Here is a 25,659-nt window from a genome sequence, read left to right as displayed (position 1 = left end):
ATGAAATGAAATTAAAAAACTTGATTCGGTGAGATCTGCATCAACTGAGCTTAACAGGAACAACAACAGAAACTTTAGGTGAAGAAGGATCAAGTTTGATGATCTCCTTTCTTTCTTCTCCTCCATTCTCAGCTCTCTCTTTAAACGTTTTTGTCACTGCATCAAACGCGTTTTAAAACCATGAAGCTCCACTTGACACATAAGAGTTTGCCATTAAAGCTGTTCTTGCGCTAATTGCAGTCTCTTCAGCAGCAGCTAAAGCAAATTTGGTTATCTCCCTCATTTGATAACGCTCGTCGATATCTCAACTTCTCATTCACCACAGTTGTTTGTTCCTATGATTAGCTTCTCGGCTCTCGCTCATACCCATCTAATCGTTAAGCGAGGCAATGGTTGCTGAAACTCACTGAAGAGATTCACATCACTAATTGAATTTCATCGTACTATCTTCTTCTACATTTCACCCGTTCCTCAGCTGGAAAACCTTGCAACATCCAAATTAAAAGACACTTGATAAAGTCTTATTGCAGATTCTATGGCTACTAAATGATAATGCTAAAATCCAGATTTCATACAAACAAAGAATAATAGAAAAAAGCCAAAATATAATGTTAATCACTATAAGACTATAAGACTTTTACGGGGAAATTCATAATAATCAAACAGTTTCAATCAGACGGAAAAAAAAATATTTACAAACAACCGGTTATATATGAGGAAAACTTGCATTGTATTTAAAGCCTCATCTGTCGATTCCCACAAAATATTCTAAGAGTGCCTATAGCCGTGATCACTGACATGTCTGGAAATGTCAAGATCAATTAATCATTAGACAAATGAAACTGATGGTTAAACTTTGTTTGATATTCTGAACTTTCGTGATTGAACTGAATAGTTATAATGATTACACGCAAATTTATTATTTATAATTAAAAAGTTATACATACAGTTTGAAAATGTATCAACGAAAAGTTATGATAAAAACACACAACTTCTTAAAAGTAAAATATTAGGTAACTAAAAATTATATATATTGTAAAAGGTTCCAATAAATAAACACAATAACAAAAGTAAAGTTGTTAGAAATACCTTTGTATATATACTCTTTTTCAAATATACTTTTTGTCATTTTTTTCTTCTTTCACACAGTTATTACAATGTGTTAAATTGATTTAAGAATTATTTTTTCAGGTTTAGGTTATCTATTTTACATTTAGGGTATAGTTTTGAGGAGCTAGAGTTTATTATTTAGAGTTTAGTGTTTAGAAATTAGTTATTTTTTAGAAAATGGTATTATTAAAAATGGACAACAAGAGAGGATATTTTTACCAAAAGATGTAGAAAAAAAGATATTTTTGTAAATGCCCCATAATTAAATACTTATTTAAAGTTGATTAAAATTTCTACATTGCTAGTATATATAATCCATCCAAATCAAGGAAGGAAATTGTTGGCATCTTTACTAGAATTTTTATATTTCAAGTCACAAAAAAATTATATAAGTTTATAGTCATTCATAATGTCTTTAGTTAGATCAAAATTTAAGAGTTAGTGGAATTTATTCAAACTTCCAAATCATGCATGTTAATAGATAGTTTAGAAAGTATAGAATATAGTTCAATATTGAATTTCAAATTAATTGCTTCATCATAAAACGAAAAAAATTGTGTCAAAAAAGTTTGGAAGTTTTCAACAAAAAGGAACAAATATATAGAGTTGACAAGATATAAGCATTTAGAAACACACAACTGTTTGTAAAAGAGAAAATTAAAACGAATAGATGCAATCGTATAAGTCATTTTACATAAATTAAAAAAAAAAAAATCAAAAGTCTACACGAATGTAGATGATATTTTTCCTTTTTTCAAAACCAAAAATTATTTTACGATAAGATTCTTGACAAAAATTTTACAGTTTACAAATATCATTTCTACAAAAGGGTGCAACAAATCCAATCATTTCGAAAGGTTACGAAAAATTTACAAATGTAGATAACATTTTTCATTTTTAAAAAAAATCTAAAAGTTAAAATTTATTTTACGAAATATTATGAAAAAAAGACGCGACTGTAAATGACATTTTTTCATTTTTCAAAAAAAAATATCATGCTATAAATAAGTGCAACGAAAAGATGCAACATTTAGTGACATTTATTCAGATTGAATTTATTATAATAATGACAGTCTATTATTTGCCAACAAAAATTGTTATTTTTTGTAGAAATATTTTTTTTGATAATTGTTTTCTACAGTTATGTATATATCTATGTAAAGTTACGCTTTTTCATTTTTAGTAGTGTTTCACTCTTTTCACTATGTTATAGTTGCATTATTTTATTATAATTTTCCGTTGTATCTACGTAAAAGTTCATGTCTTTTAAACTCCACATAAGAGTAAAAATAAATCTAAGAAGAAAGCAGTACCCTAGACAGTAATAGCATTGACGAAAGTTGATGCCACACGTCCATAACTATTGTGATGTGTAGAAAGAAAAGAGGAAAAACTTTTCTTTTTTATGATTTTTTTTTGTTAACTCAGAGAGTAAATCTGTAGATCTAAGGAGGGATCCGAGATTAATCTCTCCGGGAAAGGGTATCACACGGGTAGAGTCCCTTCAGGTTTGCAAATGTGCTGTAAGTAATGGGCACATACCCATGTGGATAAAGGGATAAAGCTGAGTAATTTTTTGTTTGGGAGAATCTATCTCTGTTCTAGACCAACAGGACGACTCTTCAACCAAGGCTAGAACCACTAGCCCACCACCTGATGGTTTCTTTTTTTATGATTTAAATTTAACCAAAGTAGATGTCATTCTTGAAGGTTTATTAAGGCTGTGAATGGTGAACTACTAAAAACGGTTTTTAACTCATTTTTTTGAAAAACGTACTTCAAACACCAATAAACATCTTTTATTAAATTTGCGTTTTTTGTAAAAAAAAAAAAAAAAAAAAAAAAGCACATCGCGGATTTATACAGCAGATTAAGCCTTTTCAACTGGATGCATCTATTATCCAGCGGTTTTCTATAAGAAAACATACACATTAATTAAAAATGATTTTTATTAAGATTTTATTATTAAAAAACTTCTCTCTCTATAATTTTTCTCACTTATGCTTAAGTTATTTACATAACACCTTTTATCTTTTTTTTTTTTACATTTAAATTTTTTTTAATAAATTTCAACCAAAAGATATATTAATAATTTAGTAGTATGTACCTATAACCATTAATAACTCCAGTTTAAATAGATTTTTTTTGAAACTTTTAATAGTTCTTTTTATTGTGTCGTATTTTATATGAATGAATAAATTTAGATATTTTTAAATTTATTCATATAATTGTTGTTACAATAATAATATATATATATAATAAAAATATATATTTATTAATACAAAACAAATTCAAAATATATAATTATACTAATTATTAACAAAAAATATGAAATCCGCACCGCAAATAATATTTCACCAATCAAACATTATTTTGTACCGCTTAATTTGCGTTATCCGCACTTGTTCCACAAATACATTTGTCCTGCACATACCGCAGTTGAACCGTACCGCACTAACAAATTCTTTGTCCCGCACTACTAAATCCGCAGTTACCATTCGGACCCTAAATGTGTAAAAAGCTTCTTACCCACAACACTGAAACCTTTTATTAATTTTTTTTTTTTGGTTTTGAACATTCAGTAAATCATATAAAGTAAAATTATTAATGATAACATGAACAATCATGTCCAGCTTGTGCATTTTTACAATAGCAGCGAGTATAGTAACTATCTTGAGATTCCGATCGGCATTGTGCAGCAGCTCGAGTAAGAACAGGATCACATGATTTTCCTGGAACGAATTCAACTAATACTTGCGCATGCTGTGCCTCCACTATTTTATATCAACCAAAAAAAATATTAGATGATGGATAAAAGCATCATTTATTAAAGACAAAACAATTGTTAATACTGAAAATTACAAGTAGTTTTTTTGTAACATTTTTGCATTGGTCAATTTTTTTTAGTAAACAAGTAGCTAATCTATATATATATATATATATATATATATATATATATATATATCTCACCTTTAGCATTATGCATTACGAAAAACATGAGAACAGAAGAAATCTGAGACAACCCGACCCGTTATTTTTTCTTTTATTTTTAGTATCCAGTTAACTATTGATCACATACTCACTAGTAACCTAACCCCAATCAATAACAGATGATAACACAAAACAATTCCAATAAACCAATAACGAATAAAAAAAATAACATAATACCAATTCAGAGACAATCCAAAGCATAAAACAGAATCATAGAACCAACATCCTAACATCCGTTCCAGAAAACTAAGTTCCACTCTAGCGTCCTATCAAGACATAGAGCATTCAATCGAGCCTCAAGAACATCCTCCTCTTCATAGCCTTGATTCCACGATCACATGTTGCCTTTACCTGCGCCACAACACAAAATAGAGGCGTAAGTATTACCAGATATACTTAGTGAGGCAATCATCCTATCTACTGGGCTATACACATAAGCAATAAGATCTCTTCATGCCACATACAACAAACAATAAAACAAAACAGGCATTAAACAAGACATGCACAACATCAAACGCCGCTGAAGAAGGGTGTCGACCGACACCAAGGGGTTTCGATCGACACTGGCCATCTGGTGTCGACCGATGAAACAACCCGACCCATTTTTATATATATCCTAATGTCTATTGATCTCATACTCACTAACAACATAATCTCCCAATCAATAACAACAGCGGATAACATATGAACCAATCCAATAAACCAATAACGTATAATGAATAACATGAAACCAGTTCCAGCAACAATCCGAAACATAACAAAGTCATAGAACCAGCAATCCTAACAACCGTTTTTGACCACTAAATTCCACTCTAGCATCCATCAAAGACACAAAGCAAACAATCGAGCCTCTAGAACATCCTCCTCTTCATTGCCTTGATTCCATGATCACTCTTTGCCTTTGCCTGCGCTACAACACAAAAGAGAGACGTAAGTATCACCAGAAATACTTAGTGAGACAATCCTTCCATCTACTGGGCTACATACACAAGCAATAAGATCCTTCATGCCACAATCAACTTACAATTAAAACAAACCAGGCATCACAGAACAAACACATCATCAGCCGATGCTGAAGGTTGGTGTCGATCGACACTGCCACCTGGTGAAGGTTGTGTCGACCGATACAGACAACCCTACGTCGACCGACAAACTCCTTGTGTCGATCGATGCATGCTCGACATTTCACGAAATCCCTAATTGCATTGACCAACACCTCCACATGGCTTTGATCGATTCTCGTAGGTCAATCGCGCCATCCTCGCATTAGTGTTGACCGACGCAAGCCTTGTGTCGATCGACACTCATTCTGAGCATCGCTTCTTCACGACCAGAAACTCCGAATCTCGCCTCCAAGCTTCTCCCTTTCGTCCAACACGACCCCAGGACCAGATCTAAGCCTTAAGAGTCACAAAAAACGCATAGAACTCACAAGAAAACAATTAAATATCACACAAAATCACAGAAACAGAGATTCTAGCTTAAATAAGCCATGGTCATGCACTCACCTTGGCCAAACAACAAGATCTAAGCCCAAATGACGAAGCTAACACCACAACAACCTTTCATCCACGTTCCTAGCCTTGAATACACACTCTCCAAGAAGAAAACTCACTCACAGGACAAAGGATCTCCAAAAACTCAAGAACGCTTCCTTGGAAAACTCTCCTTTCTTTTTTTCTCTCTAAAAGTGTGAAAACGGCTAAAAGAAGTGGAAAAAGTCAAGTTTTTCCTTTAATACTCTAGTCTAGGGATGTTCTAAACCAGCCACGCAAACTGGAGAAATTAAAATCAAACCGAACATCCGACCAAAAATTCTAATTTTTGTTTTGCAGGTATCACAACCGACACTCGCCAAAGTCCTCGAGTCGTCCTCGCGTTGGTGTCGATCAACACTGAAACCGAGCATCGATTTCCTTCGAACAAAAACCCGAATCTCACTTCCAAACTTCTCCCATACAAGCCATGCATCCTCAGAAGCAAAACCCAGCCATAGGAGCCATGAAAACTCACAAATAACTCAAAGGAAACAAACACACAACACACAAAATCACAGAAATAGAGATCTTAGCTTAGAGCAGTCATGGTCATTCACTCACCTTAGCCCAAAACAGAAGATCTCACCAACAATGACGAAAACACACCACCAAAAGTTTCTCACATGTTCTCAGCATTAGATCTCCACCCTCCAAGCCAAAAACTCACAAAAACAGGGACAAAAGCTTCAGGAAACCTTCAGGAAACTCACAGGAACTTTGGGAATCGTTCTCTCACTGTTCCACACAAAGGAGGGGACAAAAAATAGGTTTTCCAAAGTAACAGATTTCATGATGCAGAAATTTATAATTGATTTTTTCTATTTTCCTATTATTTTTGGTTATCTCCCTACTGAATAATTCTAATTAACATTTTTGTTTATATATATACATACACCACACACTAAGATATTATTCTTAGTCAAATAAAAGACAATACTTTTATATTTGACTGGAATAATTAATTGCCCATTTGAGAGTCAAAACAATGCTATTTGTTAACAATAATAACCTAAATAAGATAGACAAATTCAGATAATAAATTATGTATATGACATATTTAAATTTAATTAAATTTGTTTTTTTTCTCTTGTTATGAATCCATATCATCATCATCTGATAATATTAATTTGACTTTACTTGCATATATAATTTAATAATATTTTCTTATGCACTTATATTATCATATGTGTGATAATAATATATTTGTCTTAAGAAATGTTTAGAAAAATAAAGAAATGACATTGCTTATTATATTCCATATTTAATATGAGGATGTAGACATCATAGATGGAGTGAGAATCCTCTAATCTATATAAATAACAATCTGAGAAAGACAAACAATAATTTTTTTTTTAGAATATTTTTTTGGAAATGCGGGTGCACATCTTTATAAATTTACGTATAATCATTGCAGATTGTGTCGTTATACTATTTTTTATTCACATTTTTCCATCACAAATTTTCATTCTTAGAGCTATATTTTTTACAAACAGTTTTGTCTCTGTAAATCTATATGTCATTTGAACTCCACATATATATATATATATATATATATATATATTAGTCTATATTTTTTTTATCAAAATAAAAATAATTTAAATGGGACTAATTGCAAACCATCATCACTTTTTAGTGTGTGCGTCAACGTCACACCCATGAAAGAACTCTTTACTTTTATAAATCTAAGAAGAAAACAGTACCCTAGACAATAATAGCATTATCGAAAGTTAATGCCTCACTTTACTTTTGTAAATCTAAGAAGAAAGCATTACCATAGTCTTTTCTCAGTTGACAAAAAACATTTTTTTTCTCAGTTGATAAAAAAAAAACGAAAAACCCTTTTTTCTTTCGAGTGCCGCTTTCTTCTCTCAAAAGTAAACCCTAGTTTTTTCTCAGATCTGTGACCGGGAAGTCATTCTGGCAGTTGGCGCTTCTCGCCGACGCCGTGAGTGGTTTCTCCTTTCGTTTTGTGCTTTTGTTTTATGGTCTGCTAATCATCTTTCTCTTGTATTTTATTGGAGAAAAGCTTACTTTGGTGGAAATGGTAGATCTTCACGGCTAGGGTGTTTGGCNAAACCCTTTTTTTTTTTCTTTCGAGTACCGTTCTCTTCTCTCAAAAGTAAACCCTAGTCTTTTTTCAGATCTGTGACCGGGAAGTCACTCCGGTAGTTGGCGCTTCTCGCCGACGCCGTGAGTGGTTTCCCCTTTCGTTTTGTGCTTTTGTTTTATGGTTCTGCTTTTCATCTTTCTCTTGTATTTCATTGGAGAAAAGTTTACTTTGGTGGAAATAGTAGATCTTCACGGCGAGGGTGTTTGGCTATGTTGGTGGTCAGCTTCTCCAGAGAGGATTGTTGTTGGGTGTCCGAGATCTGTAGATCTGGCGGGTGCTCTGTTCTTGTTGGCGGATCTCGAGGTTTGGTTCTTCGTGAATCCATGGCCATGGTCTCCTCTGTTTCTGTTGTTCGGTAAGCCGGTCTTCTGGCCGTTCTTCTTCGACGCGTTGCTAGAGTTAGATGGAATCATTTTAGTTGGTTGTTGGTAGTGGTAGTTTTATGGCGTTCCTTAGTAGTATCGAGCAGATTTAGTAGCTTTCGATTGGGATGTCTCGACTCCTTTCTAGGCAGAAGTTTCGTTTTGTTTGAATATGATGGTAGAATCTTAAGTTTGCAGAGTTCATTTTTCTTCTTGTTGTGCTTAGTGGGTGATAGCTTTCTCCTTTTTTTGTCGGTTTCATTTATGAGATTGGTGTTTCTTTGAGAAGTTAAGCCTCGCTCCTCGCATTTTGAAGACTTCTAGTTTGACGTTCTTGGGCGTATCAACGTCGTCGTCACTTCCGGAAATGAGTGGTCTTGCTTGCCGTGTTATGAAATCCCTGGTCCTTGGTTACAAGAGATTGGCTCTCATCGTGTTAGGAGGTGGTTGATGTTATTCTTGAGTTGGCCGTGGGCATCCTTGGTAAATCTCATTCGTTTGTGCGGTAGAAGAATAGGTTCTTTGCTCTCTTCGTTCTATTGTTTCCTTTAAAGTCTTTTGGTCGGTTGCTTGTGCTTTTAGATTAAGGTTGTTGTTTCCTTTCGTTTTTGTTATCAAATGCTGGTGTTATGTTTGGTTCTACATAGTTTCCCGAGAAATTTTGTTTTCCTCCGACCTTAGTTTCCGGAGACATTCTTGTAGTCCGCCGGCTTAAGCCTCCCCTTTATTGGGTGTAGTATTATATCTTGTATCCTAGCTTGGTTGGAACCAAGTTTATTAATAACTTGACAAAAAAAAAAAAAAAAGCATTACCCTATACAGTAATAGCATTGAAGAAAGTTGATGACTCACGTCCATAATCATTGTGAAAGAAAAGAAGATTAACTTTTATCTTTTATGATTTAAATTTAACCAAAGTATTTGTCATTCGTCAAAGTTTATTAAATGTGTAAAAAAAAAAAAATTCCTACCCGCAACACTGAAATTTTTTATTAATTCTTTTTTTTTTTGAACCTTCAAGAAATCATAAATAAGTAAAATTATTAATGATAACATGAACAATCATGTCCACCTTGTGCATTTTTACAATAGCAGCGAGTATAGTAACTATCTTGAGTTTTCGATCGGCATTGTGCAGCAGCTCGAGTACGAACAGGATCACATGGTTTTCCTGGAACAAATTCAACAAGTACTTGCGCATGTTGTGCCTCCACTAATTTATATCAACCAAAAAATTATTAGATGATGGATAAAAGCATCATTTACAAAAATAATTGATAATATTAAAAATTACAAGTATTTTTTGTAAAAATTAGTCAATTTTTTCATAATAAACAAGTAACTAATCTATATATATCTCACCTTTAGCATTATGCATCACGAAAAACATGAGAACACAAGAAACCGCAAACAAAGTAACAGATTTCATGTTGCAGAAATTAATAACTGATTTTCTATATTTTTCCGATTATTTTTGTGTTTATCTCCCTACTGAATAATTTCTAATAAACATTGTTTATATATACATACACCACACACTAAGATATTATTCATAGTCAAATAAAAAGCAATAGTTGTATATTTGACTAGAATACTTAATTGCTCATTTGAGAATCAAAACAATGATATTTATTAAAAAGAATAACCTGAATAAGATAGACAGATTTAGATAGTAAATTATGTATCTGAAATATTTAATTTTAATTAATTTTTAAAATATACATATATACTAGGTTGTTTTTTTCTCTTGTTATGCACATGTTGATAATATTAATTTGACTTTAATGTCATATATAATTAAAAAATCTATTTGATAATAATAAATATAAAGTTACGTATATTTATTATAGCTTATATCTTCTCACTATATTTTATTTACATATTTTCATCACAGACTTTCTTTCTTATAGCTGTATTTTAAACAAACATTTGTGTCTTTCTAAATGTTCATGTCATTTGATCTCCACATATATATTCGTCTATACATTTTTCTAAAACTAAAAATATTTTAAATGGGATTAATTGCAAACCATCATCACTTTTTAGTGTGTGCGTCAGTTGTAAACCATCATCAGCATATTGTGCCTCCACTATTTTATATCGTTCCAAAAAATATTAGATGATGGATAAATTAAACTTTCATATATTAAAGATGAAAACAGTTGATAATAAGTAGAAATTAAAAGTTTTTTTGTAACATTTTTTTATCAGTCAATTTTTTTATATTAAGCAAGTAACTAATCTATATATATTTCACCTTTACCATTATGCATCACGAAACATATGAAAACACAAGAACCACAAACAAAGTAACAGATTTCATGACGCAGAAGTTAATAATTGATTTTTTTTTTCCTTTATCTTCTACTGAATAATTTCTAGTCAAACATTGTTTATATATATACATACACCACACACTAAGATATTATTCTTACTCAAATAAAAGGCAATAGCTTTATATTTGACCAAGAATAATTAATTGCCCATTTGAGAGTCAAAACAAAAATATTTATTAAAAATAATAACCTAAATCTGGGGTTATTGGATTCCTAAGTTTAGAAAGTCAATAAATGTTTTGTGTTATTCAACTAAAACAAAAGAATATATGATTGTTGATAAAATTAATTATTATGTTATAAGTTTATAATTTTATTCACTTTTCTTAACAAAATAAGTTATATAGAGTATCATTAAAATAGAGAGATTGTTTGAGAGACTTGACAAGATTATAGAAATACCTATGTTTTAGAAATCGCTATGTGCTAGTCGGGCGGTTGATGTTGGCCTAGCGTCTAGCAAAAAAATCAGAGATTAAACGGAGATTAATCGGGAACTAATTTTAGGGTTATTTTATTAAATTAATAATAAAATGAAAATATATAGTACGTGTATAATTCTATTTATGTTAAATAAAAACATCAAATAAAATATAAAACTATAGGATTGTCTTTAAAATTATGGTAAACACATAAAAGATAATTTTAAAATGAAATTTTATAATTTTCATTAAAAGTTTGTACATTAGTTATTGTAAAACATCACAAACTCTTAATTTAAATGTCTAAATAACAAAAAAAAGTATTTGATTTATATTTGACTCCAAAAATAATCTGTATACAACAAATTAAGTGGGAAGTAAACCAGTTGACACAAACTCGAACAAATTCCACAAGATTTGCATTTTCATCAAAGTCTATGTCTACAACATGTCCGAGTTGGTCACCAATGAAATTCACCATGGCAGTGTTGAGAAACTGTATTGGAATTCCCCTCACTTGAATCCAAAATGGGATTATCTTCATTTCTTCATATGAGATGTTGGGATACCAATGTTGAACCGCTATCATCCAGTCATTAAACGCCCATGGACCGCGTCGTAGAACCAGGTTAAGTGCTTCCTCAGTCTGGAAGATGAACAAGGCCTTTCCATCACCGAGAATGCGTCCACGACAAGCATCTGCAAATCCCCAAATTCAGGGCAACTGTCCCACAAGTGCTCGAATGTTTTGTTTCCTTGGATTCACCACTGACACAATTAAAGAGTAACGGTTCTCATTAACCGATTTCCCACATAATTCAGCGGGTAACACAACAGGGGCATCAGAAATCCCCAAGTCGAGGTCTGGAGAGATTTTCGAATGTAGTCACTCATTTTTTAAACTGTTTTTTGTGTCTGTGAAAGTAAAAAAGAAGTAATTGATTGGAAATTGGTGACAAGAAACTGAAATCCGACAGGCTTATATAGTTATATCCATGACGGTTTTTGACGGCAGTTATCCCGCGACAAACACGGGATAAGGAAATTGCAAACAGAAACCTGTCGCAGAGAGAAACCGTCAAACCCAAACAACTTATAACTGTCTAAACTTGTCGGAAAAACACTCCAAACTAGCGAAGGAGAAGGAAATCGGCGATGACAGTTGATAAACTGGGAATCGCCTTCTTGATCGCCACAAAAGAGAAAAGGCGTCATTAAATATCGTCTGATATATGTTTTTTATATAAAATATATGATAATGTTCATCATGACTTTCATCTTTTTATTAGTTTGATCATGTTTTACATTGAGAAATAGAAGAAAATTAAATAAATAACCAGAAACTTGGAAAAATACAAAAGCTAATAAAGCATGGATAAATAAATCATCAACATATGACTTGTTTAAATCAAATTTGTGGGCAACGTATAATTTTATCATGTAAACATTCTTTGAGTGTTCACCTATTTCGATAAACATCCCTTGGTTCTTCATGTTTTCTCTTGCTTCATTTTGGTTTAGAAAAAGAGATTTAAAAAAAAACAAAAGAAATCGTTGGAGTGTTTTATAGAATAGTTTGTTTTTGATAAAAAACTAAAATCTAGGGAAATCCTTTTGTATGATATGATGGAAATATCATAACAAAGATCTCCATATCATAGCAATATTTGTCCTCCCCGCCACCGTTTGCCACTTGCTTTTTTTTTTTCATTTTTCAACTCATATGAAAATAATTTGGATACCTACCCAACTCCCATATGTACGTTCAATAAACAATTTTTCAGCTTCTTCCCGCTTGTTACCTCCTTTTTTTCAATAATACTTGAAAGATTTGGGTAAATCCACTATTATTCAGTATCAAAAATTTTATTTTATTCTCTACTTATATATATAGTTAAAATGACGTAGTTTATCAAATACAACACATTAGCACTCAAGGCTTCTTCTCCAAAGTTAACACACTTCTCCATTAATCCATTATATTTTTGGTATAATATTTTATTAGCTATTAGTTTTGTCGTGAAGTAGTATAACATCTCATTAACTTGATAGATGCTTTTTGTGGTAGAAACTAGTTCAATTTTGTTTTTATATCATATATCCAATTTTTTTTTTATTTTTGTCCCAGATTTTTTTTTTTGAGGTATAGTTCTGTGTTTCCCTTTCACATAATTAGCTTTTGGTTTGTTTAACTTTTGTTTTTGTTCTGTATGTGTAAATTGTCATTACTTTTTTTTGTTTCACAAACACTTTTTATCATATATTATAGATTGTGAAGGCAACAAACGGTCGTATGTTTGGACTAGGAGCTCTTCTCAATGAACTCTTAGTCAACGGTAGAATGTCAGCCACCTTTGAAAATCATGTGGAAAATAATGAGGCTTAGAGATTTATAAAGAGAATGCAGAATTGAGAGAGAGGCTCAACAAGCTTGAAGGGTTAGAGAAAGGTTTGACATGTTGTTTTCCCGTCCATCCGCTACTGGTGTGAACAACTATGTTTCTTCGATGTTTTAGTTATGAGTTTTTATTCTGAACTTGGTTCTTATTTATGGTTAGTTTTTTTCTATTATTTTTTATTTTTGCATTTTTGGAATATTTCAATATTTGATTACTTAATAAAGTTAGTTATTTGTTTCACTATTTTTTTATCCATTATATATATTAATAGAAGAAAGTATTAAATAAACAATTATAATTTTAAAAAATCATGTGCCAAACATAAATATAGAAAATATTGTGATTCAAAAATATAGAAAAATATTTGTAACATTTTTTGCTTTATATTTTACGTAGCATTTATTTACGATAATATATAGTTGCATTAGAACGTCGTGATTACACCACTAATTTGCTGCATAAATATTATTGCATTAATACAACACATATATCAATATATTACTTCGTTACAAATTTGTAATAATAGTTTCTACATTTTTGATGTGGCAATAATTTGTAACAAATGAAAGTTGCAAACATATGTTACAATTATACGACAAATTTACTAGAAAAGTAATATTGCATTAATACGACAATATAGCAAGGAGTCTATTTATTACAAATTTTGCAACATATGTGCAACAAATACCAATTTGCAACGGTCATATAGCAACAATAGAAAAAGTGTCTCAATTTTATTGCATTTTCAAATTTGCAACAAAATATGGAGTTATTGCAACAAATTTTCTTGTAGTGATACTTTTAGAACTTCACACCAAGTTGGAACATTTTTTATTAATTGTGACCAGGGCCGTGACTGTGGGTTAAAAAAAAGGCATTTGCCTCATGCCCCAAAATATAAAGGATTTTTAAGTCCCCAAATCAGAAAAATACAGTGTATTACAATAATTTAAGGTGATCTTTTATTTCATGAATAACATTGGTTCTAATTTTTTTTTTGACTCTTTAACATAAGAAGATGTATTCTTCTTAAAAATGATAATCTAGTTTTGTAACATCCACGAACCAATTATTGGTTTTCTGGGATGGGTGTCGATCGACACCATGGTGGTGTCGGTCGACACTAACATTCTCTGGTTCGACCAGTTTGATTTAATTATCGATTTGGACCGGTTTGATTTAGAGAAAACCATTGAACCGAGGTTTAAAAGGGGGAAAAACGACCTAGGGTCGTGTTTTTGTTGTCTTACGCCGTTTGAGACTGAGAGAAAGAAGAGAAAACAGTTTCTAAAGGTTCTTGAGAGAGTTTGTGAGATTGCAAGGTGTTTTTGGTGAGATCTTGCTGTGGGAGTGAGGATCTAGGGCCAGGAACGTGTTAGACGGTTGTTGGGAGTGTAGGATTCGTTGCTGTTGGTCCAAATCTTCCTGCAAAGAGGTGAGTGCATGACCATGGCTAATCTAAGCTTTTGATTTCCTTGTTCTTGCTTGTTTGTTGTTGTTTTGTGTGTTTTCTTGCTGGGGATTGGTTGCTACAGGTTTCTAAGGATGTTTCCGGCTTGGGTTTTGAGTATTGGATGAGTTGGTGGAGTTTGGGAGCGAGATTCGACTCTCGACTTCGCAGCGGATCATAGTTGCAGGTGGAGTGTCGATCGACATCACTTGGTGTCGGTCGACACCAGCAAAATGGCATCGATCGACATTGTGGGGTAGTGTCGGTCGACACCAATGCCAGTGTTGGTCGACACTTGGCTGGTATCGGTCGACACCTCCCTTCCAGCGAGACGATGTTTGTTTTACATGTTTGTATGTTTTGTTTGCTGTTTGTTTGGAACATTGGAATCATTGTTGCTTGTGTGTACAACCCGATAGATGGGAGGATTGTCTCACTGAGTGTTTATCAAATACTCATGCATCTCAATATGTGTTTGTGGTGCAGGTAAAGGCAAAGAGTGATCATGGAATCAAGGCGATGAAGAGGAGGATGTTCTAGGGACTCGATTGGATGTTGTCTGGCATTGCTAGGTTGCTAGAGTTGGGTCATTAGAAACATTGCTAGGTTGTTGGTTCCAAATTTTCTGATGATTTTGATATATATTTATGGTTATATTTGATTATTGGATATTTTATTATTGGAATATTATTGGTTATTGTTATTGGTTATTTCCGCTGTTTGACTGTGGTTGTGGTTAGGTGGCTATTGGGTATGGGACCACTAGTTGTAGTATATTATTATTATTATTATTATTATTATTATTATTATTATTTATTATATATTAGTTATTATTATAAAAAAAACGGGTCGGGTCGTTTCAAGTTTAGAACTCTTTTATTTATTTACTTCCTTTCTTTAAAACGGTTAAAACCTGCTTCAGTGCTTCTAAATTTTCATTAATATACTAATTTATTTTTATAGTAATTTTGTTTATGAATTAATTATGATTGTGATGATTTGATATATTGTTTTTTCTTAAATTTTTAGAACCTAGATTATGAACATTTGGTGAAAACTTTTATTGAAATATAAAAAAAAAACTATAATATTGTTTTATTTTTAATAATTTATATTATTTTGAAATTGTATTACATTTATTTTTTTATTTTTTATTTCTAAGAAAGTTCTTATGTCAATCTCACCTTAATCCCCGGTTAGTCTCGGCACGGCACCGATTGTGACTTTTAGCCTATGCTTCATGCGGAGAATAAGACCAAGTTCAGCCTCAATCTTTTGTCCATTGACGACCTTAATCTCATAGTTTTGTAATATTTCCACGATCACTGTCTTCATTAGATTAATAGCTAAATTCTTGCCTATACATGATCTTGGGCCAGCATTGAACGATAAGAACTTGTAAGCAGGCTCATGCTTCAACCCTCCTGTCTCTGTAATCCATCTCTCTGGCTTGAAATCTCTCGCGTCTTCTCCCCATACTGCTTTCATTCTCCCCATCGCGTAAATACTGATCATGATATTCATATTTGATTCGACTTTATGCCCACTTGGAAGCACATCTGGTTTGATTGGAGATTTGCGTTCGAATGGGATTGGTGGGTAGAGCCTCATTGATTCACTCAATACAGCATGTAAATACACCAGCTTATTCAAGTACAATAACGTGTCTTGATGATCACTTCCAGTTCTTGGTAGATTTGTGTTGTTGATCTCTTGGAGAATCTTGGTTAACACGTTAGGGTTTTCCGAAAGATTCCAGAAGAACCAAGTTAGTGCAACAGCAGTTGAATCTCTCCCAGCTGCCATGAAGTTCACTGTGAAGTCTTGTAGAAACTTATTATCACCAGGATTCAAGAGGTCGTACTTGGTTGTATCTAGCTTTATGAAGGAAGTCAAAAGAACTTCATGATCTTCTCCATTGGATTTGTGATTATTCCCTTGTGATCTTACCTCTTCTCTCTTGGCTGATATATATTTGTTACAAACACGAGTTAAAGTGGCATCAGCTTTCATCAGCTTCTTCTCTGCTCCGATTCCAATCCATTTTTGCAGCTTCCATAACAATCTTGGTGTAATATGTCTATAAAAAATCGCTTCTCCAACATCATCAAAAGCCGTTGCAAACTCAACTTCCGGTAATTCAATGGAGACACTTCCAGGATCTGACCCGGTTATTAACATGAAGGTTGTATCGAACATGAATCTCAGGAACACATCTTGCAACTCCACCACCATCTTTTCCTCTGCGAAATGATTGAAAAGAGGTACAAGCCCGTCTTTGAGCTTACTTTTCGTGATAGTTGTTGAAAAAGTTTGGTACCTTTGTTGGTGGAATATAGACTGAGATGCCTTCCTCCATTGTCTCCATAGCTCGTAGTCCGTGTTGATGATCCCGTCTCCAAAAGATTCAAATATTTCATGGAACTCAGGACCTTTGTAGTAATTTGAGAAGTTTGAGCTCATCATATAATTTATATTAGCTGGATCAACCGTGCCTAATATATCAATTCCAGTAAACCATGGGCCCTTGAATTGAAAGGTCAAGTTGGAGTTCTCGAAAACCTCCACGATGGAGTCATAGGCGCGGTGTAACCTCATGACTACACCAGGAAGCATGCCAAGAACTGGCCAGTTCCATGGACACCTTCCAAAGAGTTTCTTGGTGCAGCAGCAGTAGAATATGAGAAAGCAAAAGAAAGCTATGGATGCTTCAAAGAACCCTATCGAAGTCATTAGAAAGAGTTAGTTTTTTTTTGGGTACAAAAGGAAATAAAAGGAAGTTGGTTTTATACACATACGAGGATACATCAACCAGACGAATTTAAAAGTCTATTGTTTCATTACGTTTAAATTCCCAGAGAGGAAATCTTTGGATTCACGATGAAGAAAGGATTGAAAATAATTATATGTGTTTTAATAACCAGAAGCATGTAACAGCGTTTAAGGAAGCTTCATGTTGAAGTTCAATGGTCGTCATCTCCTACAAACAAGGATCACATGACTCTTGTTACATGTAACCCAGCGCAAAGTAACTTATTTTTAGGGTTTCTTTATAGAGTAATTGAAGGGTTTTTTGAAGAACAAACAAAAGTGATTCTCCCAAATATATTGACCAAAAACATAATATATAGCATCTTTCTTATGTGTACAATGAGGTATATAACCATCTACGTATGTTGTCCAAAAGTAAAATAAAAACCCATCTATGTGTTTTGTATATATATATAGTTTGGTTAGACAATTTTATCCTGATAAAGTTACATGTGTGTACAACTTTACAAGCCTCGTTATTGATTTTTTTTTTTTGGCTCAACATCAACTTTTCATTAACCCAAATGTTACAACCAAATGAAAGACACATTACATTCACCTCTAAAGACTTGGACCAAAACAAATGCTATGGTTGATCAAGTACAGCCTTGAAACACTAGACGGATCCAACGCTACCTAATCGAGAACCATTACATTTTTTAACCACAGTGAGATAGATAACACACCACGACTCGAAGTGAAATCATCTCTTAAACCACCTAAATTGACCTAATGACACGAAAACAAATAATAACACAGAGAAGGCCTAACCAATACTGAAAGCATATCAAATCCCAGCTATGAGATCCTCATGATCGACGTGTAGAGCTTGTCTCGATTGCTTCAACACCCAGAGGTGCATCATCAGAAAAGCTTTGTCTATCCGGCTTTCACTGTTCCGGTCTTAAACCTAAAACAGACAATACATCCGACTGATCCAACCAAGAGTCATGAAGCTATAATAACCGGCGAAAATGATGGTTCTCCGAACTAACTATACAATAACCAGAATGCTAATCATCTAAAGATTTGAAATTGGAGCCCAGATTAGCATATCATCACCTCACAGTGCAAGTTCTAAGTGACAACATCACTCCCGTCAAATGACGAGACATACACCACACCTTGGTCGGACTGAAAAAAAAACAACAAAGCAACACCACCTCTTGCTGCAAGACACCACCGTGGTTGGTATGAGAGGTAAAAATTGAAAAAGAACTTAAGCCCCACCACTGAAGCTCGACGAAGAGAACTTCAGCCCTCACTGCTCTCCGAAGCCCACAAACCGCCGGTGACAAAACAGCAGACGGATTCGCCATCCCAGATCCACCCGATCTAGCAAAGATTTGACACTGTCCTCCAACGTCTGCACCAGGGCCTTCACCAGCCGCCTCACGCGTCGAGGAATCACCGGAACCACCACCTTCGAGATGCACCCAACCGACGGCGACAATATAACAAGGGGCGGGAGAATGAAAAGGAACTACAAAGAGGAAGAAACCTAAAGAGGATGGAGCCCTCTCCGGCGCCGGAAGGACAACCGGAGAGGCGGATCGAAATTGGCATTCTCTCTCTCTCGGCGGCGCTTTTTCTCAATAATATAAGCTTATTGTTTTCTTAAAGCTTAAAAATTGGTTGGTTTTATAATTTTATTTTATATAATAGATTATAGATTTAATATTAATTAATTAATTTTATTTTATTTATATATTGATAATCCATATAACCCATTTAGCCATTAGATTTTATATTATTGGGTTTAGATATATAAATTCAACTCATTATAATGAATGGGTCGGATTGAACCCGCCTACGAAAGTTTCAAACTCATGTGGATATAGGTTGGGTCGAATCGGATTATCCATTTTGACACTCCTACTTCTATGTGGCCAGCCTCTCTAATCCGTAACTGTAATCTTAATATATTTTTGTTTAAAAAAGTCTCGTTCCCATTTTTGTATGGTGTCGTCACTTTTATTTTAAATCTCTTAAGTTTTGAATATTCTTAAAATAAACGACTAAGTAACAATTTTGCTAATTTCAAATCTTAAAAGTGGCTTTCGTATTCGCGGATCTATTAAAATTAACAAGTAAATTGATTACATGAAAAATCATTATAAATACTAAGATGGCTATAATAATTATTTTAATTAATTTTGTTATATTTTATCATTAATAATGTATTTTAAAATTACAAAAATAAATGACTTTTTTTGTGTGTGGCCCTCTCTCTGTAAGTGGGTTTTTAAAATCTTAGTCCAATATCCTTTTTAGATCTGCTAACTGCTATGATGAACATCAAGTTTCCGGCCGTAAGTGGGAAAAGAGAGAACTCACAATAGAAATAAGGAAATTTTGTTGCTTTTCTTTGAATTTTAAAATATATTATTGATGATAAATAAAAAAAATTTATCTAAACTACTATAATTTAAACCTATGTCATTATTTATAACAAAAATAAATTATTTGTTGATGAATCATTTTTTCCGTTAACTTTTATTGATATGTGAATATAAGAGCCACTTTGGAGGTTTACAATAACAAAACTTTTTACTTTGATGATTAATTGTATGAATTCAAAATTTAGTGGTTTAAATCAATTACATTCCTTGTAAATATTTACTAACAGAAAGGCTACTCTCTAAAATTTTACTTCAAAATTGTTAATTTAGATTTCCTCTGTTTCTTAGAAATATTTTATAGGTTTTTATTTTGTTCCACAGTAACTTTATTTTATTTTTATTTTTTATATAACTAACATCAATTAAAATTAATCATATGTAAAGTTATGAAAAAGTGTTTTAGATAGAAAATGATGCATGTATTGCTAAAACTAAAAGTTATTATTTTGTGAATGTGAAAACTTATAGAAAAAAAACAATCAAGGAACAGAGGTTTTCTTTTTAGTGTGTACATGCAAGAATGAAAATTTTCGTTTTGGTGTAACATTATATATCGTAAGAATTTGCTCATCATCAGTAAAAGAAAATCATTACAAACCAAATATGCCAAAAAAAAAGTTAGTCCTCCAAAACTATTTCACAAAACATAACACACTACTCATATCAAAAACCTACAAATCAAAATTGTGTTTCAGAGAAGAAAAGTATAAAATTCAATGACGCTGATTAAGCCAATCTTCAACTAATTTCAAGTATCTTCTTTTCCACAACCATCTTAATCCCTTGCAACACATCCTTCGTTGTCTCCTCAGTGATCATCGCATCAATCCTCCTAATAAAACCCAAAACAAATTTAAACTCTCTAGTACAATACCACCATAACTGTTGCACCACAGCGATTTCAACATCCCTAAGAGCCTTCCCAAGAAACCCTAATTCCATTCCTCTGTTCACAGACTTCAACATCTCATTAACAAGATTCTCCACCAAAGAAACACTTGTCGTCTCCAACAAGTGAATCGCCGCACAAAACCCACCAACGAACGCTAAACCCCACTCGCTCGAACTCGAACCCGAACCCGAACCCGAACCCTCGTGGACGTTTCCTAACCGTTTCAAGATCGCTGGTAAAAGATAATCCATGAGTGGAATCACAAAATCGTCTTCATCCAAAGGCATGGACAAGCTCGTGAACACGAAAACCGCTTTCGCAAACTCTGTCTCAGCTCTAGACGAGATAAACTCACGCAGATCATGCCACGTTTCTTCGTGAATGGTGAACACCTCGAAAGCGATACGGTTCACGAGCATGGAAAGAATCTTGAAACTTGATTCTGAGATGACTTGTTCTTCAAGGCAAGATATGAGTTCAGGCGAGAGTACGTGAACCACTGCTGAATTCAAAGACGCTTCTTCTACGATGAATATAGCGTGAAGACACCTTACCGCATTCTCTCTGATCCCGTCATCGACACGTGGCTCTTTCGAGGTGTAGATTCGCATGAGCTTGAGAGAGAGACATGCCGGGTAAGAGTGGACGCAAAAACGGAAGAACTTGGTTCTGATCAGTTGTTTCCCCGATGGCTTTGTGAGGGTGGCGATGAATCTCACCGTCGGTTCGATGTGGGGATTCGCAAGAAGCTTATAGGCAGCTTCGTTGAAGTGTTGGGCGGAAGGTTCCTTCGTCGGCGTCTTCTGTTTCTCCATGGAAACAACTCGATAGAGAAGAATTGAAGATAGAAAGTAGAAACGATATATATATATATATATATATATATATATATATATATTACGCATCATTAAATTGATTTCTTTCTTTATTTTGTAGATAGGATAATGATGAGCAGAATTAAATTGTTATAATTTCTTTACTTCGGTAGATTTTTTTAACTCTTTAGTTTCTATCCTTTTGGAAGTTGCAACAAATATCCTTTTGTTAGCTTCAAAAAAAGAAAAAAATTATCCATTTGATATTATTTAGTCCACAATATAGGACTACAGATAACGTTCTTTACTCTATAGTTTTTTTTTTATATATACATAATCAAGGATAGTATTTTCTTACCAAAATATTTCTTTTAATTACAATATATTAATCTATCTTAACATTTTTGAAGTACATTTTTGTGTCATTTTCTCTTATCTTTGTATCTAAACAAGTCTCAACTAAATTCTCTACAATCCTTAAAACCAAACACAATCATTTCCTTATTTGATAATATTAATTTCCTAAAATATATATATCTAATTTAAATCAATATGTTAGATTAAAATATAATTCTCTTCTCATTTTTATTTAATCTTATATTTAATTATTTTAATTACTATTTAATACATAAACTTAATAAAATTTTAGATTTTTTTTAGCATATAATATGATTTGAATTTTTATAAATGGATATATATTAAAAATTGTCTTAGGATATTGGTAACCAAACAAATATATCCACTTATAGAGTTCGGGATACATTTTTGAAGTACAATAGGGAGTCATCACTTTTTACCAACTTCGGGCTGAGTTTTTAACTAAAATTATAACCGATTCAATTATCTGGATCCTCCTTAAGATTGCTGAATATTTTGGGCCGGTTTTTAATTCATAGCATACTTATTTATATCCAATTAATGTCAATTAATGTCTATTCTATCTTAGGAAAGATCTAATTTCATTTCTAAATCATAACTAACAAATCGTAAAATGTATATTTTCAACTTGCGAATCAAGTTGCGAATCAAGAGTTTCTACAAAACTCTACCTACAACCGTTAACAGTATATATATCAACAAAATAATAGATCTGTGGTGTGGTGTAAAAGCTAGTATTATTGATAAAAATAACATAACTGTTTCCCAGCCCAGTCGAGTATTAATTAGAGGATGTTACCATAAAAATATTTTAGAATTTTTAATCAGCAAGGTTTCAAGGCTAAAAATCAAATTGTTGTATTTTTGGAAAACAAAATTTTTCGATCACCAAAACAAAAAGGTTCAATTTTAGATATATTTTTTTTTATGTCTAATAAAAATCATAATTCAAGAAATTAATCAAGTAATGATAAATTTCTGAAGCCCTAATTTCATTTTGCCAAACTCCAAAACTCTTCAGCCGCAGAGATCTCTCCTCATGGCTCCAATTGGTGTGGGCGATGTTGTACCAGACGGAACTATCTCTTTCTACGATGAGAATGATCAGCTTCAGACCGTCTCTGTTCACTCTCTCGCCGCCGGTAAAAAAGTCATTCTCTTCAATGTCCCTGGTGGGTTCACTCCCACATGCAGGTATAAAGTTTCAAACTTTTTTCTGATTTATCCTTCAAACTAGTTTTATAGATGTGGGTTTTGATTATAAGCTGATGAATCTGTAGATTTGATTTGTTTTCTTGTTGTGAGCTTAGCATGAAGCTTGAGCCTGGATTCATTGAGAAAACAGAGGAGCTTAAGTCAAAGGGTATTGATGAGATCATTTGCTTTAGCGGTGAGTATTAACTGATATGTTCTCATCTCTAAGATGAGTTTGTATACTTTCTAAAATCTGATCAAAATACTGAATTCGTTTGGTAGCCAAGATATTAAATTGTAGAAGAATTGGTTTGGTTATCGTATTTGGCTGAGTGTACTTAATTTGCAAACGTTTTGGTAATTGGTTTGGTTGCAGTGAATGACCCATTTGTGATGAAGGCATGGGGAAAGACATACCCTGAGAACAAGCATGTGAAGTTTGTAAGTGACGGGTCAGGGGAATTCACACACCTTTTGGGACTTGAGCTTGACCTCAAAGAGAAGGGTATTGATTCGCTCTGTTACTCGATAACCTCAAGGTGACTGTAGCCATTGTTGATTCTGATGGTGAAGGTCCCTTGTTTCAACTCGAAACGATGACGATGATGTTGACGTGGTCGATGTCAAATCTTCCAAGGGATTTGGTAGAGGAGATTGTCTCTAGGGTTCCTTGGAAATTAATGAGATCAGTGAGATTAACTTGCAAAAAGTGGAACGGTTTGTTCAAAAGCCGGAGCTTTATGGAGATGCGCATTGCCAAAGAAGAAGAAGCAGCAAAGGAATTAGGGGAGACTCGGATGATTGTGATGTTGGATTACAATGTTCATTTAATGGGCATTGCCGTGAACGACAATCTATCCATAAAGTCTCTAGGTAAACTTACTTGCCTAGAGGATTCAGAACAAGTCAAGATATCTCAAGTCTTTCATTGTGAGGGTTTATTGTTATGCATCTTGAAAGACGATGACACTAAGATTGTTGTTTGGAATCCGAGTTTGGGGGAAACAAGGTGGATCCAAACCAGAAAATATAACCGCGCAAGTGCATTGAAAGGACGAGACTATTACAAGTATGCTCTTGGATACAAAAATAATAGCCAAAACAGATCTTGTCGTAGCTTCAAGATCTTGAGGTTTATAGATGATTTCAGACTTCACCCCGACAACCCTGCTTTACGGTATGAAATCTACAATTTTGATTCTGATTCATGGATTACTCTTGATGTCTCTCCACACTGGCGTATAATGTCTGACCGTGGCCTCTCTCTCAAGGGAAACACTTATTGGGGTGCTGTAGAACGAAACGCACATGGACCCATTGATCGTATAATCTGTTTTGATTTCACAAGAGAGAGATTTGGACTGCTTCTTCATTTGCCGTTTAGTGCTTGGGGTAACCAGTTTGCATCACTATCTTGTGTTAGAGAAGAGAAGATCGCGGCTTTATTTCAAACAAGTAAAACATATAAGCTTGAGGTATGGATTACGACTAAGATTGAGGCCAACAATGTGTCATGGATCAATTTCTTCACAATGGATACAAAATATCTTGAGAGTCTTTCAGATAAGAGTTTCTTCATTGACGAGGAGAATAAAGTTGCTGTGGTTTTTGATAAAGAAGGAAAAACTATATGCGACCTCACTCACGACTCTGTTAAAGTCATTGGAGAGGATGGATGCTTGAAGAAATGGGTTCTTGGAGAACCCGGAGATAAAAAGTGTTGGCCACTTGTGTGCTCTTATGTTCCAAGTACAGTACAAATCAAGCAACATAAAGGAGTCAAAAGGAAAGAACAAAGCGATTAGGAAAAGGCATTGATTTGAGCAAAACGTGTTGAGACAAGAGGAGGTGGGGGGAAACAGAGAGTTGATTGTCCTCAACTTGGGAACTACCCTTCGTTTTATTTTAGCAATATGAATTTCTTCTTCAATTTGAACAAGATTTTAGGTTTTATAATTTTTACAAAACCGCTGGGTTATCAAGATTTAAGTACAAACCTTGAAAACGTAAACCAGCTATAAGATGTTTGGATTTACCATGTACTTGCTAGCGTTTGAGGTCACAGAGTCTACAAAATCTATAGCAGTCTCTTCATCGTTGTCATACTTCCGAGTTGCATTCTGAAGAAGAATTGAATTGAAGGAATTGGTAATGTATGCCTTCTCCTTGTACTACCATTACGCGGGGCTGACATGTAAGGGTCAATGCAAGACTCATTTTTCTTCGAATACATGGCTTGCATTTCCTACATATGGTTTCTTCCTCATGCTTGGAACTGTTGGATTAGGTTCTTCTCGTCTCTTTGTCCGACACATTTTCAGTTCCATATAAAATGTGAATTAAGTAATGGTTAATTATTAGTCTTTACCCTCCCATTTTCAACTTCTTTGTTAGCGGTTTTGTAAAAATTTTAAAACCATTACTCCAACAAAGAAGTTGTCAGTGCACC

General features: G+C 33.5%; 4 protein-coding genes across 6 annotated transcripts; 2 read left to right on the top strand and 2 right to left on the bottom strand.

Moving 5' to 3' along the window:
- Nucleotides 7,725-8,880, top strand: LOC109125538. Of its 3 annotated transcripts, none has more exons than XR_002032610.1 (2): nt 7,725-8,104; nt 8,338-8,360. XR_002032610.1 is itself a non-coding variant. In XM_019227300.1 (2 exons), exons 1-2 carry the CDS (start codon nt 7,867-7,869, stop codon nt 8,560-8,562), a joined length of 420 nt encoding a protein of 139 aa, XP_019082845.1. In that variant the 5' UTR covers nt 7,725-7,866; the 3' UTR covers nt 8,563-8,880. The 3 variants fall into 3 exon arrangements, 1 of the variants encoding a protein (XP_019082845.1); XR_002032609.1 differs by having other exon boundaries at nt 8,310-8,347; XM_019227300.1 differs by lacking the exon at nt 8,338-8,360 and adding an exon at nt 8,381-8,880.
- Nucleotides 15,904-17,451, bottom strand: LOC104704635 (alkane hydroxylase MAH1-like). The gene is made up of 2 exons (XM_010420686.1): nt 17,007-17,451; nt 15,904-16,961 (listed from the first exon to the last, which is right to left on the bottom strand). The coding sequence occupies exons 1-2, from the start codon at nt 17,449-17,451 to the stop codon at nt 15,904-15,906; spliced, it is 1,503 nt and encodes a 500-aa protein (XP_010418988.1).
- Nucleotides 20,659-21,638, bottom strand: LOC104701192. Its single transcript, XM_010416843.1, has one exon. The coding sequence runs from the start codon at nt 21,636-21,638 to the stop codon at nt 20,670-20,672; it is 969 nt and encodes a 322-aa protein (XP_010415145.1). The 3' UTR covers nt 20,659-20,669.
- LOC104701191 (peroxiredoxin-2A-like) lies at nt 22,995-25,272 on the top strand. The gene is given in 4 exon segments (XM_010416842.2): nt 22,995-23,210; nt 23,327-23,406; nt 23,587-23,718; nt 23,721-25,272. Coding segments are annotated over 4 exon segments (1,662 nt in total). The 5' UTR covers nt 22,995-23,055; the 3' UTR covers nt 25,016-25,272.

The sequence above is a fragment of the Camelina sativa genome, chromosome 7 (genome assembly GCF_000633955.1).
Source record: "Camelina sativa cultivar DH55 chromosome 7, Cs, whole genome shotgun sequence".
NCBI classification, from domain to species: Eukaryota; Viridiplantae; Streptophyta; class Magnoliopsida; order Brassicales; family Brassicaceae; genus Camelina; species Camelina sativa.
Note: the sequence above shows the minus strand (reverse complement) of the source record. Positions and strands in the feature narration are given on the sequence as shown.

Coding starts and splice junctions, on each gene's coding strand:
- LOC104704635 (XM_010420686.1), bottom strand. CDS start 17,451: ATGACTTCGATAGGGTTCTTTGAAGCATCCATAGCTTTCTTTTGCTTT. Junction 16,962..17,006: donor TTCAACAACTATCACGAAAA/GTAAGCTCAAAG, acceptor ATCATTTCGCAG/AGGAAAAGATGGTGGTGGAG.
- LOC109125538 (XM_019227300.1), top strand. CDS start 7,867: ATGGTTCTGCTTTTCATCTTTCTCTTGTATTTCATTGGAGAAAAGTTT. Junction 8,105..8,380: donor TCCTCTGTTTCTGTTGTTCG/GTAAGCCGGTCT, acceptor TTCATTTATGAG/ATTGGTGTTTCTTTGAGAAG.
- LOC104701192 (XM_010416843.1), bottom strand. CDS start 21,638: ATGGAGAAACAGAAGACGCCGACGAAGGAACCTTCCGCCCAACACTTC.